Here is a 12873-nt window from a genome sequence, read left to right on the forward strand (position 1 = left end):
AAACACGCAGCCCAGAGCAAGATTACCTGACTGTGTACAAGATTTCATATGCTCAGGCCAGTGAGCTTGTTGGCAGGGATAGTCACAGTAGCTAGTATTCCAACAGCAATAAAAAATGGCCTCTTTCTTGCAGTTGGCACACCACTGCTTCTTTTTAGTTTCATCCACTGCTTGCTGCTTTTCCATTTCCAGCTGCTTCTTCACTTCAGCAATCAAACGATCTCGTTCTTGTTCTAGACTCTGACGCATTTCAGCCATTGTCAGTTCTACTCAAAATACAAAGATAAATAAATTTTGCCTTGCCAACCCCTCCCCCCCCCCAATTTTCATGAGTTTTATGGTAACATAAAATGAAAGCTAACAAAATATTCCCTAAGCTTAGGTATATCTGCTTCATATCCACTCAGCAACTGAAAGTCTTCCATACTCCCTAAGTTTTAAAGCCACAACTCCCCTTCTGTTATCTTATCTTACCCCACGATGCTGGGCACTGAGGTGAAAATGGATGGCCTGTAGTTCTCCAGGTCTTCCTTTTCTCCTTTTTAAAAATGGGAGTTATGTTTCCCCTTTTCCAGTCTGACAAAACTTCACCACCACAATTTCTCTAAGATACGGACAGTGGTTAGCAACCTGACCTACAGTTCTCAGCACCCCTGGCAGTTCCTCATCAGGTCCCCCGAGCACTTTCAGGTTTTGTAGGTCTCAAACCTGGATTCTGTCCTGCACTCTCCCGGTTCCCACCTTTGGATTCCATCAGTGTCCCACCTACTAGCTTCCTTTGGTCCGCTATGTGGGTAACGTTGTCATAAAACAGGATTCACCTAAGCAGGACGTTCCCCTGTGCGAACCACACTGGCAACAAGCAGTAATGGCACTGCCTTGCAAGTGTTTGTCAGCAGCTCCCAGAACAACCTGCAGCAGAACCTTACCAGGAAACGAAGTGGGACCGACAGGTCTGTAATTAACAAGGTCTTTTTTTTACCCTTGAAAATTGGAGCAACATTGCCAGCTTCGTACTTCATTAGTACAAAGTGATCAGCATAAAATATCTCCCAAAGAGATTATCCAGTGATGCACAAAAACCAGTTCTGTTCAATCAGATCTCAGCAGCCTAGATCTCTGTCAGAGGGCTGAAAGCTGTAATTTACTATGCACAGATAAAAGTCATCTGAGTACGGACTGAAATGACATCCACTGATAGCACATCCTACAACGTGTCCTACCCTCCACATGGACAATGTGTTGTACTTGTGATGAAGGCAATGTATGCTACAATTTAGATTTGGTATTTGCCATTTTCATACCTAGATTATGCTTCATTTCTGAGAGTTCCTGTTGATGTAACCACTGAAGCTTTTCTATCTCAATCCTCAAACGTCGAATCTGAACATTACAAATAAATATTAAAATGTTAATACTTAGTAGCAATAGAGTACAGTATGTAACACAGCTACCATACAAAAAGACACGGCTTATAACAAGGAGCTCAATCATCACTTATATTAAGGCTCCTTTTCACCAACATGGGTAATAGGAATTCTATTTTCTTGGTAGGTATTCCTACCATAAATAGAGCAGGATTGTCTGAAAACAAAACCCACTTCTATTAAACTTGGTCTTCCATCTAACATTAGTTAGGTCTCCAATTTCTCTAACCAGAATCAAATCTGTTTCTTGGTTTTGTGGTATCAGTTTCTGTGCCATCTGATGGATTCTTTTATTTCAGTGAGCCCAGGCTTAGGAAAGTGTTTCCCATTCACTATGGCTATTGCTGCTCTAAACTGCAACTCCTTTGTTTTGTTCCACACAAACAAAATATGACACATTTAACTCTGAGCTCTCTCTTCAGGTTTCGCATTCATTCATAGTTTACTTTGTTGAACCTGGTTTTGCCAGCTTTAAAGAAAACATTTTAAAGATACCAAGTACGAACTCTGGAGACAACTAATAGCACCACTTGGCAGGAATTCACTTTTATTAGATCAGCCCTCTGCAGTAAAAACAAGGATATGGTCAGTGAGCTTCAAAAGAAGTATCAAATCTATGGTGATAATCACGTGACTCTTATGGTAGTTTGCAGCCCCATCGTATTTTTACGTATAAAATACTCTTTTACAACTTGTAAAGCTTAAACAGATTTTTTCCAGCTGACACAAACCTCAGCTATTGTACTTCCAGTGGTATTTTTTGAAAGATCGTTATATATTTCCGTCATTGTTCCTTTGATGGCATCCATCATCTGAAAGACAAATGGAAGTTCTAGAATCCATTTTCAGCAGATAACCACTTTAACTTCATTTCACACATCTCTGTGAACTTGTATGGCCATTAGTATCTATGTGCACACGTACATATCTTATGTGAATCTACTTCTGAAGGACTGTTTTAGAAGGGAGAAGACAGCATTTTTTATCAGGATTCTGTTGTTTTCAAGTGCCCCAAGCTGGTGACCTTTCACTTTTCCAAGAAATTTCCATTGATATGATTACAAAAAAAGTGTAATCACGATGCTTGTAATGCTTGCATACTTACTGATAATCTTGTGTAGTATTCTCTTTTTTGTTTAATTGGAAGACCTAAGAGAACATAACAAAAGCTAATCTCCCTGTCAGTGTTTGCTCCAAGTATGATGCCAAGGAGATATCTACAATTGTAGAGGGAAATACCAAGAACTGTCCAAACCACAATGCAATATAACCAAAAGAAGTGATGCCCGGGCAGCCAGAGCACACCATGCTTTGCCTCTGGCTTAGGATGGCAGCATTCAGCCACTTGTACAACAATGGCTCTGACTCCCATCAAAGTCTAGTTGCTTCTATCCACTGCTTGGTAATTGCTAAGTAACAGTTTTATTTCAGAATCTGAAATCTAAAAATAAAATAAAATAAATCTAAAGTTCATTAGAAAAATATGTTTAAGAAAATCTTGAACAAGAACTTACTTTGCTAGTGTACTTAGCAATATCTGCAGCCACATCAGCTGAAGCTGTTGCGATTGGCAAGTCTGCATTAACTGAGGAGGAAAGTGTATTTGCAGATCCAGAACTCGTAACCATAGAAATAGGTTGAGTACTTGTAACCAAGGTTATAGTTGATGTGGAAGTGCTCTGGGTGATCTCTTTCTGCTGCACAGCTATGGAAAGAACATACAGCAGATCATCAGTCACAAACAATTATGAAAATGAATGGGTAACTTCTAACTTTTGTGTTCATTATATGTATGCACCCAGACAGTTTCAGGATTTTTCTTATTCATACAAAGGTGCCATTGATCACATGGATTTCACAGTGACCAGCCACAGAACTCAGTTGCAACTATACAGCTTAAAGAGAACATAGCAAAGAACTTCAAAACTTGCAAGTTTAGACTGGTCAGTGCAAAGTCTCCCTCTGTTCTACATCCTTCCCATCCTGGGACTTTCCCATCCCATCTCCTCACCTCTGAACTTGGGGAACTCCCAAGCAGTACCTCAGGTACGAGCAGAAGCCTGTCCTGAACATCTTCATGTGTCACCCTTTGAAGGTACATCACTGACTTTGCTTCTTTAGAAACAAGACACAGTGAGCTACTTCTGAGGAGAGCTTCAGTAAGAATGTCAGCCTTACTCCCAGCTGTTATTTGCATTTGTTTGTTATGAGTGCTACTCATTATTGTTAGCTTTGTGTTGTGACACACTTAACGTAAGAGATCCAGCTCAAACAGCCCCTTGTTGGAGTAAAGCAAAGAATTTATAAAGAGTTAACTGAACTGGGATGAGTCAGTAAACAGGAATGGCTTTGTCATCCTTGCTCAACATTTCAAATAATGTTAGAACAGCTGGTAATTCAAAAATAAGAGCATGAATCAAAACACGAAGAGCTTCACCTTTACAACCCTCGTGACTGACCTGCCTTAGGATTTTTCTTAACACAACAGTTTTCAATTCATTTTTAATGATTCAAGTTATAAAGATCTCAGTTGCTGATATCCTCAGAAGACAAATTACTGAAATGAAATAGTTCTTAAATTTAACTACGTACTGCACAGCCCTTCAATGTCAGTTCTGCAGATGAGGACATCGACGTATGTTTGAGTGTTTTCATGTGATATTTCTAGCATATAATACAACATAGCACTCAATAGTAAAAGTGTTGATAATCTCATATGCTGAACAATGAAAGCTCAATCCATATAATTAAGCTCATATTAAGGGATAAATAAAAATTAGCACGTTCCTCATTTATTTTTCTCACTGAATATTTCTGTATCAAATTTGAGCAGCCTACGAGTAGAAAAATTACACTTCCTCAGTGAGTCAAAAGCAGTCTGGGATCAGCTGAATGTCACTCTGGTAAATGCTGGTGTGTGCCTCCTGTTACCTCAGCCTCTCCTGTAAGAGATTACTGGCTTGGCAGCACTGCCACCACAACAGAGAGTATCTGCACACATCAGGCACACCAATGAACAGCTGATAAACTCAAAGCTACAAATGAAGCTTGATTTGCATAAAGCTGCTGTTCTGTGAAGTAACTGAGTTATGGGCTTCCGTTACCATCTGCCTATACTAGGCAAACTACTGCCACTAGGAAAACATCTGGCAAAGAAACAGTTGTGAAAGTATTCTAAAACGCCATGGCTGTTTGTGCAGTGAACTAGCATCATGGAGTCCTAAGTTGATTCTTCCCATTAGCAACAGGGATTTCAAAGACAAATTCAGTCACTGTTACCAAATTTAACTCTGTGGGGAAAACAACAACAACAACAAGAAGCCCATACAAATCAGCTTCTTGGCAGATGCAACCGGATCCAGATCATAGACATCGAGGTAACAGTGGTAATCATGTAACTGAAACAGAATTAATGATTTCATCATGTAACCCAAAATAATTCAGCTTTCTTTCAAAACTGATGGCTAAGAATGGCAGAGATATTTTAGAGAAACACACACAAATGGTTTGTCGTTCAAATAGGGAGACACAACTTAATACACACCAGAAAGAGCAGGTATGGTGAGTAAGCTGCTGTATTTTAGTCATTTATCAAAGAAGAACCTCACTCTGAGATTTTGTTTATATGGAAGAATTCCTGGTTAGGCAGCCCTGAAGCACTGACATCACTACCCAGGGGTTATGGCATCACAGGCACACTGAGACAGAAAGTGTATACCTTTAACTGCTTGTCTTGTCTGATATCTCGTCCCTTGAGAGGACTGAGGTTGCTGTGACTGAGACTGCTGGTTCTGCTGCTGCTGCTGCCTCTGCACCTTCTGCATGTGCCATTTCTGAGAAGACGTCTGAAATTTATTTGAGGAATTCCACACTACTCGCTGCACAGCAGGGGCAGTTTCCTTAGGCAGCAGAGGCCTCTGCTTTTTCACAGGGCTTCCAGTGGCTGCAGATGGAGCACTAACAGTAGAAGTAGCACTAGTAGTTGCTGTCACACCAGCTGGTGGAGTCTGGGAAGCAGAGCGGGTGAGAACTGGAGTTTCTGGTAGGGGCTGCGTGCTTGCACTGGAAGAAGGCGGAGTTTTACCTACAACTAAACAAAATTTAATGTCAGCTTTTCACCACTGCATCTGATCCACAACTCTGCATCAAATTTTTGAAGTTATGTGCATCTTCCAGAAGAGTAATTCTAATTCAGTCTGATTCTATTCTAATTCATCTAAGTTGGAAAAGACCTTCATGATCACCAAGTCCAACTGCCAACCCAACTTATCACGTTCCCTGACCGGTCCAGTCCCTCAGGTGTCACAACCGTACATCTCTTAAATACCACCAGGGATTAGGACTCTATCACCTCCCTGGGCAGCCCATTTCAATGCCTGACCACTGACCAAGAACTGCCTTCACTGGGGTGATAATCCCCCTTCCCTCAAGGTTCAGAGCTCTTTCTCTCCCCCTGCAACAATCAAAGAAGTTCCCATCCCCCTTAAAGCACTGATTTTAACTGGAACTCACACAATTTGTATCTCTGAAAAGTTCCAGTGTTTATACAGCTGCAGTTCTGGGACCCCGATGGAAACGTATCTACATTTGACTGCTGGCTGAAGCAAAAACAAATTTCTAAATTTGTGACAGAAAAAATAGGTACATTCACAGTTCTATGTTGCTGGAAGTATTTTCAATTAAAGTATTTTTTCATTCATTCACTTAATCCAGAAATTATAATGGGGACTGAAAATAACACTGTCAAAGAATGAAAAATCCGTCATCTGTACTAGAACCATTTTTATATTTTTACCGCCTTAATGCAGAAATAGAGCTAACAGCTCTGTCTAAACAACAGCACTACGACAAAGAGTAAGGAGGAACAGAAAATCAGAATGTTATCCTACCATCTTGTTTAGGAGGAGGCTCTTTCGATTCTTTCTTGTTTTTCCGACCTTCACGCCCACAGTGATCATCTCCCAAATCAATGACAAGTTCACTCTCAGAATCAGAGTCCAGACCCAGATGCACTGTTGGAGAGTCTGTTTCATCTTTACCTTTCAGTTTTTCTTTTGCAGGATGCTGCAAGTTTTTTCCCTTTTCAGAGAACTCTTTCTCAGTGTCTGTAATTGCCTTTTCTTTGACTGAGTCATCTGCTTTCTCCACTTCTGGACTCGTGCTTTTAAGTTCCTCCTTATCTTCATTCTGCACTGGGGGCTTCAGTTTTTTTTTCAAGCTCAATGATTCTTTGTCACTTCTTGTACCCTCCTTATCCTCTCCGTCCTCCTGATCATTCTTTGATTTCTGATCCTCATCACTATACTCACTGTCACTGGTGTCAGATTTTTCAGAATCTTCAGAGTCGCTGTGTTCTACTGCAGTATAAACAGCTTCAGATATTTCATTGATTCCTAATTGTGGGGAGGAGAGAAACCACCTTCAAATTAGTAACACTATTAACTGACTACAGATACTTCCATGCACATTTGAAGAATCAGTTTTAGATTGTGTAACTTTTGTGAAGAGAACCTGTAATGTTTTAGTGCCTAGAAGTGTTCAATTCAGTGCTAGACAACATTAATGCTTCTTAACAGCAGTGAGTGCCCCGTGACTGGACACATGAATCTGTGCAGCTAATGTAAGTTAGGTACAGATCTCCACTTGTTCAATGTACAAAGCAAATAATACATCAGAATGGTACAAAACCAGATTAAAAGATGAAAGCTTTTTGGCAAAAATCAGAAATGTCAGCTTCCACTGCATTTCAAGTTAAACATGTTCAGCAAATCCTATTTGCCTCTCTGAGCTCAAACAGCCTCTTGTTTTAATGAAAACAACTCAATTTTCCGTATTTGAATTTTTTTTTTTTTTTTTTACAAACTCCAACTCAAAGTTTTCCCAAGTGTGTGCTGCAGGCTCCCACTGCACTCCTGGGATACTCACCAAGCTGTGCTTTACAACTCTCTATTGTCTTGTCAAGATTAAGCTGGAACCTACTGCGTATCTGTCGTTTTGGTGAAATGAGGGGCACGGGAGTGGACTGCTGCTGGACTGACTCACTCAGCTCTTTCAGATCCATCTCAGCTTTGCTTCGATCTAGCAAAAGGAAGGAAGAAAAGTATTTTACAAAAAGAAAAGTCACTGTCCACGTAAGAGAAATCTTACCGAGTAACAGCACAGACACCTGAAGTGTGAAGAACAGAGACAAGAGACATAATACCTCCCAGGGAATCCTACACCTCAACGTGGAAGTGGCCTCACAATCCAAACGTATCTGCCTTAGCTCACCAGGGGGGTCTCTAAAAAGATCTCAGTTTCTGATTTGTCTCATTAGCACTGCAGTAAGAAAACAGAGCCAGAGGGCTGACGAACCCCGAGGAGAAATCCTCAAATTCTTATCTTCAAAGTCATTACTGTTTCTTAACACATATCTTAAAAAATTCACTCCTTATTGCATTAAAGTTCTTCTATCTTTTCTGTCTCCATTTCACAAGGACAGGTCCTGTACATAAGTTTTTCCAAGCAATCTGTGTATAGCTTGGTCATTCACACCTCCACTTCTCACTTTAGCCAGTCTACTAGCCACAACTGATGGCTCCTTTCCACTATTTTTCCCTCTTTGCTGAATTGGAGGATCACAGAGCCCTTCTAGTACTCTGCTTAAGGTACAAGTTTTTGTTTTGCATATTTTCACTTCTGTTTTTAGGGGAATCCCTTTTCACACTCTAAGAATAAGACACCATGAGTCATATCTGAAACCCATGAGTTTTGTGGATGAAACCACATCTGGTGCAGCTGACACTATCAAATGAAGGGCTGCCACTTTCATTCCTAGCATCAAACAGCATACTTAGCAAAGGAAATTCCCCTAAAGCTGAATAAATAATTGATACTCTACCAGAAAGGACAGTAGCTGCTCTTTTAGAGTACTGCTCATGGGCCATAACATTGGATTTTCAGTTCTACCCTATTTATTCAAAATGTTCTGTTCACATTAATGCCTCCCATCTGTGGATCAAACAATTTCCATATGATTTTTTTTTAAACATCTGATAAGAAAGACAAACAGCTGTGGTGCAGCAAAAGTAGTTAATTCCACGGTTATGTCCACAAGCAGAGACTAACACTGAAAAGGATGCTGTATGCTCAGATCTAGATGAATGCAGAACTTATTCTCCAGCCTTCCGGAAGCATTTGGTGAAGGCTGGGAGAAATTCTGCCACTCCATGTAACATCAAGTGGGTGGAAATCGTAGCCAGAACTGAATCCGAACGTTCGTAGAAGCAAAACACGATTGAGGAAACTGACTCATCTATTTGGCTTTCAGAACTATTTTACCAAAGCAGTACTTTAAAATGCCAGAATCTCAGCAGCTCCCTTAATATGAACGGTCAGTGAAGAGGGACACGAACGTTGTGAGACCACAAGACAAGTACAAACTTCAGCAGTTCATGTAATCACAAGCTTTAAAAACTCACCAACTGTTGAAAAACCTTCATTTGTACAATGCAGCTAAGAAAGCATCCACTAGCTACTTCTTCTGATCAAAAAGAAGAAATAGCAACAGGAACTTTCAATTCCACTTATAAAAAATTGAACATCTTATTTGATGAACAATTGCACAAAGCCATGGCTAAGTATGTTGGCAACACCACCATTTACTCAGCTATGACATAACTGGACTTTCAGAGGTGAGGACTAACCAAGATTCAGATTCAGAATGCTCCCTGGAGTGGCAGTTCTTTCTTGCTTGGCAGAAATTGGCGTTGACGCTTGAGGAGAGAAGGGCTTGGGGCTGCCTGACAAGCTCCCTGCTTGACCTGTTCTTGTTGGTGCAGGGGAAGCTGAAAAAAGTACAAAGTTGTGATAAAGACAGATTTAAAAATAATCACAGTAAAGCTACATTCACTGGGACAAAACAGCTTTTCAACTTAGAGAAGCAGAGAAAAGATTTTTGTTTATTAATTTAAATACTATCTATACATCCACTGTTGACTTACAAATATCCCTTAGATTTAATTAAAAAAGTGATTGTAAGGAAAAATCATGTTACCATGATTTATTTCATTCTACCAAGCACGTGTTTACCCTCTAAACCTCTCTGTTTTCAAGATTCTAGCTTTTGAGGTACGGTTATTTTAAATCTAAACAAACTCGACTGCTATTAATTGTTGCTATTATTTTATTGCATGTGTGTAGGTAAACATTAACAAAAAAATCTAGCCACTTTCTAGAGTCGTTAATAGAGATTTAAAAATCATATGAAGTTTAGTCAGTGCAGCTGGAGATGAGTGACAAAATCTCTGAGATAAGGCAACAGGATATTCTAATGTTACACGATTTAAGCAGAAGTCTGTGCTCTGCTCCTTCAAAACATCCATGAAGTCAACGTTTCAAAAATGAACTTCTGGAAACTCCCCATCAGTGTAAAAAGGGAAGCTCTTGTAGGCCATTACCTGAAAAAAAACCCTCTGATTTCTGACAGCAAGTGCTGTGTGTTAAACTTCTGTTTAATGCTCTGAAAACGTTCCCCAGAACTCACTGCTGAACACTACATCTGACAGCTACACTCCACTTGCTACATCCCAGGATACAATTGCAAGTAATTTCCAAGTTACTTTGCTCACATCACTCCAAATGCACAACAGAATCATCCGTTTCATCTGAATAAAAGCTCTCCAGTCTGAAGACAGTGCAGTCACCCTACCTGGAATTTCCTTTTACAGCAAAGAAAGTAATTTCATCCCCACTTTGGCCACATCGCACACATCCCATTAACAGGACAACTAAGTTGATACATTAAGCAAGTATTACAAAATTAGCATTTGTGACAATATACAGGGAGAAGTGCCAGGTGGGAAATGGGAATACATGAGTTCAGAATGTAAAGCACAGAGGAGTTGCAAGGGGAAGGGACCTCCCCCAGTTCTAACTGCCTGCTGTTCAGTCAAATCTGGCATCTCTATACACTCTAAGAGGATCAGTAAGGTGTGAGGAAGAGTTAAAAATTGCCATGACAGTCAGGATTTAACTAAATCTCCAAGTCACCTTTCCTGGCTCTCACTCTTTCAAATGCACCCACCACTAACTCACACACCAGTAAGAAACGCGTGCACCACCAGCACAGGTCCGCAGCAGCTGAAGAAGTGATAGCACGTTTCTGTTGTACACCACCACCTCCACCCAACCAGGTAGGACTGCTAAAAGTTTCTATCCAGGAAACTCTTTCAAAAGCAGCTAAATAAATAAAGGCAAAGCCTTGAGAAAGAGCTATCCAATTTTAAATGAAACGTCTCCTACTGATGACAGTTCTAACTGGCGAATGGACCACACGCAGAAGCAAACCTACACCCCCTTTTTACCTGTGTTTTTCTCAATAAAATCCATGGATTCCTCACTTGCACTGAAATGACTGGAAGTTGCCTTTTTCTCTGCATCCTGTTCAACGTCAGACCCGGTGTGAACCGATGAGTTTGTACTCATTGGTGAGCGTGGCATGTCTGTCAACGAAATCCTGCGGCCCGTGCTACTGCTCAGCATAGGTTTGCTCATTAGAATCTTCGGTGATGCTGTCATATCAAAGTTCAGTTTGATTTTCTCTTGCTTGTCTGTCTTTGCAGTTCCAGCAGTTGGGTTTGCAGGATCCAGTAACATTTGGTATTGATTATTGGGAGTATACGGTGTCCGGAAAGGCGCGTAATTAAATACTCCAAACTTCCTCCGGATGTTATCCACATAAACCTCCATTTCTTGCATTGCACTATTGAAGATGCTTTTTGTCTTTTTCACAGAAAAAGGAATTTCTTTAGACATGAGGTAGCAATTATTTATTGGAACCCAGGCCCTGAAAATCAAACAGAAAGGCAGAAGATGATGTGACACTTTACACTGACACAGTAACATTTTGGAAATATGTATTTTTTCCAAACTGATTTTATTCCGTCACAAAGATATGTGCACCTCAGATCACTGCAGAGGATCTCCACCTTCTTTAAAAAGGTCAGTACTCAAGCTTTGGTAAATAAGTAAACTGCATCTCTTAGGATATTTCTTGCTGATTTTACTTTCCTCCAGCAACACATAAAAGAAGATTAAATATGACAAAACAAACTGATCTAACTGTAAGATGATTCTCACAAAATGATCTTTTCATTGGTCATAGCAGAGGAACATAAAATGCAAGTGAGAAAAAACAGAGTTCTGAAGAACATCATTAAGAGTACAACGTTCTATTTTTAGCAGCCACTGGACAAGCAAACTCCCCAGTGCTGGCAAAAACTGTTCCTCTCCAACAAGCACAGGGGAGACGTGGTTCACTGTGAAATCAGCCAGACTCCAAAACACTGCTTTCCATACTACCAGGAACTTTGACTTCATTGTTTCATAGCCCCATGCAGCTTCTAAATACATGCTTTTATGGACTGCATGGATTTTATTTTTACTTAATGTTAAGAAAAGCAGCCCTCACCACAGCTTTGTCCATTTAAGCACAGGGTTCACAAGTACAGAAAAGTTAACAAAACTGCCATTTCCAACACAGACCATTTTTCTATATTTCTTAAGCCTACAATCCCATGTTCACTCCCATGGTGCTCAGATAACACAAACAGCAGTACTGACCCTTTCCACTATTAAGAACTACAGTTTTCTTCAGTACAAAATCACTGCCCCACAAACTGCGTGATCAGTGAGGTTATACAGGTGTAAGTCTTGCAAATGCATGACTTGCATTCTACAGACATGTAGGAAACTAGAATTGTATGTGCTACGGTATTATTACAGCTTATTTAGATGAATATTCCAAAAATAGGATCCAAAAGCTCTGAGAACACAAAATAACAATACAAGTTTATTTGTTTTTCTGGTTTTTAACTGCGACCAAAAATAACCTTTGGTTAAACTCCCACCTGTCATGTTGGCCAAAGAAACGGGCATCGACTTGCCCATCTTTATCCCTCAGTGCTTTAGCAGGCCAGAACGGAAAGCCTTTGAGCTTAGCCCAGACCAAAGGGTGAGGATTGCTCTAGAGGAAGAGGCAGAACTTACAGTAAGAAAATACAAGCAGAATTACCTTCAAAATCTGATATACGGCATCAAGGCTTTTTTTTGTTGTTGTTGTTGTTACATTTATTTTTAGAGTAAATAATGCACAAAGTGCTGGACAAATACAAGATTCCATTTCACTACATACCTAATATCACGGGAGGAAAACAGTAGAATAAAAGAATCAAAGAGACTATCTTATTTGAACAAATCTTAATTGCACTTTCTATTTTTTATTGCTCCTCATTCTCTCTAAATATGCAGCACATCCTAAACTACAGATCTTCAAAATCTTCTAACTTAAGCTCAAGAGAGAGCTTGATGGATTATACATTTCTATTTAAGAACCTGAACAAGTCTTTCCAGGCTTACAGCACTATTAAACAGCCAACCCATTGATAGTTCATGAAGCAAAATCAAG

General features: G+C 40.0%; 1 protein-coding gene across 10 annotated transcripts in view; it reads right to left on the minus strand.

Annotated features, from left to right (window-relative positions):
* Positions 1-12873, minus strand: part of ZMYND8 (zinc finger MYND-type containing 8) — a 60913-nt gene that overhangs the window by 6365 nt on the left and 41675 nt on the right. For all 10 annotated transcript variants that reach the window (XR_010623333.1, XM_065754550.1, XM_065754542.1 and 7 more), the window contains 10 exons: positions 12317-12432; positions 10772-11253; positions 9113-9253; positions 7353-7505; positions 6317-6820; positions 5146-5517; positions 2942-3132; positions 2159-2239; positions 1305-1383; positions 27-266 (listed from right to left, as the gene is read on the minus strand). Coding sequence is in view for 9 of the 10 variants with exons in the window: in XM_065754550.1 (XP_065610622.1) it covers positions 27-266; positions 1305-1383; positions 2159-2239; positions 2942-3132; positions 5146-5517; positions 6317-6820; positions 7353-7505; positions 9113-9253; positions 10772-11253; positions 12317-12432 (2359 nt within the window). In the remaining variant the exon portion in view is untranslated. The remainder of the gene's footprint in view (positions 1-26; positions 267-1304; positions 1384-2158; positions 2240-2941; positions 3133-5145; positions 5518-6316; positions 6821-7352; positions 7506-9112; positions 9254-10771; positions 11254-12316; positions 12433-12873) is intronic.

Source organism: Cyrtonyx montezumae, unplaced genomic scaffold (assembly GCF_038088225.1).
Source record: "Cyrtonyx montezumae isolate F1298 unplaced genomic scaffold, pur_monq_1.0 scaffold_9, whole genome shotgun sequence".
NCBI classification, from domain to species: domain Eukaryota; kingdom Metazoa; phylum Chordata; class Aves; order Galliformes; family Odontophoridae; genus Cyrtonyx; species Cyrtonyx montezumae.